General features: G+C 28.1%; 1 protein-coding gene across 1 annotated transcript in view; it reads right to left on the bottom strand.

Moving 5' to 3' along the window:
* The window catches only part of LOC106789335 (RB1-inducible coiled-coil protein 1), a 20,324-nt gene extending 19,672 nt beyond the window's left edge, over positions 1–652 (bottom strand). Inside the window, exon 1 of the mRNA XM_014753453.1 lies at positions 544–652. Within this exon, the coding sequence (XP_014608939.1) occupies positions 544–652 (109 nt within the window). The remainder of the gene's footprint in view (positions 1–543) is intronic.
* Between the last annotated feature and the right edge of the window lie 420 nt (positions 653–1,072).

The raw sequence follows: 1,072 nt of genomic DNA, 5'->3' as shown, positions 1-1,072 counted from the left end.
GAGAGAGAGAGAGAGAGAGAGAGAGAGAGATATTTGGATGTTCCGAAAGTTCATAAACAAAATAGAAAAAAAAATCTAAAATAACTTTATACTTACATACACACATATTTAAATTTTTTAAATTTATTTATATTTTGACAAGAATTTTTTGGACGATTAAAAGGATCTATTGTTGAACGATAAAACCCACAAAGCTTACATTGTTCTTTCGTTATGCAACTTTATTTACTTAAAAAAAAAAAAAAGAAAGAAAAGAAAAGAAAAGAAAGAGAAGGAAGAATGTGTACTCATACGATTTACGATATATTACTTTACCAGCATGCAATTATTGTGCAAACGAGGCCAAACCACAGCGGTTCTTCTCTTTGTTCCTTCACCGTTCTACTATTAATGATGACTCTCTCTCTCTTTTTCTCTTTCTCTTTCTTTTTCTCTCTTTCTCTCTCTCTCTCTCTCTTTTTGCGTTTTCAAATTGCAAGAAACTTCGAACACAACAACGATGGAAAGTCACTGTATTTTAAATCTGTACTAGTTGTTACGTACTGTTTCCAACCGATTCTTTTGTGTCTGTTGATTTAGTTAACACGTACCGTGTTGAATTGGTTTTCGGTGATTTTCCGTTTAAGTTACATGGGTCGTATATTTTGACCATTGTGGCATGGAAGAAAAGTTCTTCTTTTTAAACTTTTAATATTTAATATTTGAGATGTGCACGTATCTCGTTATAACACCAGAAAAAAGAGAATAATTTATATATATATATATATATATAGTATATATAATAATAAGTAATAGCAAGTTGATCTTGCAATATAAAACCTATTAGTATGCTGACAATTATTCAACAAATATATTTGAAATTAAGTATCATTTAATAGTTTGATTTGTTCTTTTTAACAGTTATTGTTTAAACTGTCACTTCACCTAAGATTCGAGTAACAATATAAAATTTCGAATAAAATCGCGTCATCTGAATTCAGGTGATACTTGCATTTGTATATTATTTTAATATTAATTATTTTATGCATTGATAATTATTTTAATAGAAATTTGAAAAGATAACGAATAACAT

This window comes from Polistes canadensis, unplaced genomic scaffold (assembly GCF_001313835.1).
Source record: "Polistes canadensis isolate GaletaPanama2010 unplaced genomic scaffold, ASM131383v1 scaffold_178, whole genome shotgun sequence".
NCBI lineage: Eukaryota > Metazoa > Arthropoda > Insecta > Hymenoptera > Vespidae > Polistes > Polistes canadensis.
This window is presented reverse-complemented; position numbering and strand designations above follow the sequence as displayed.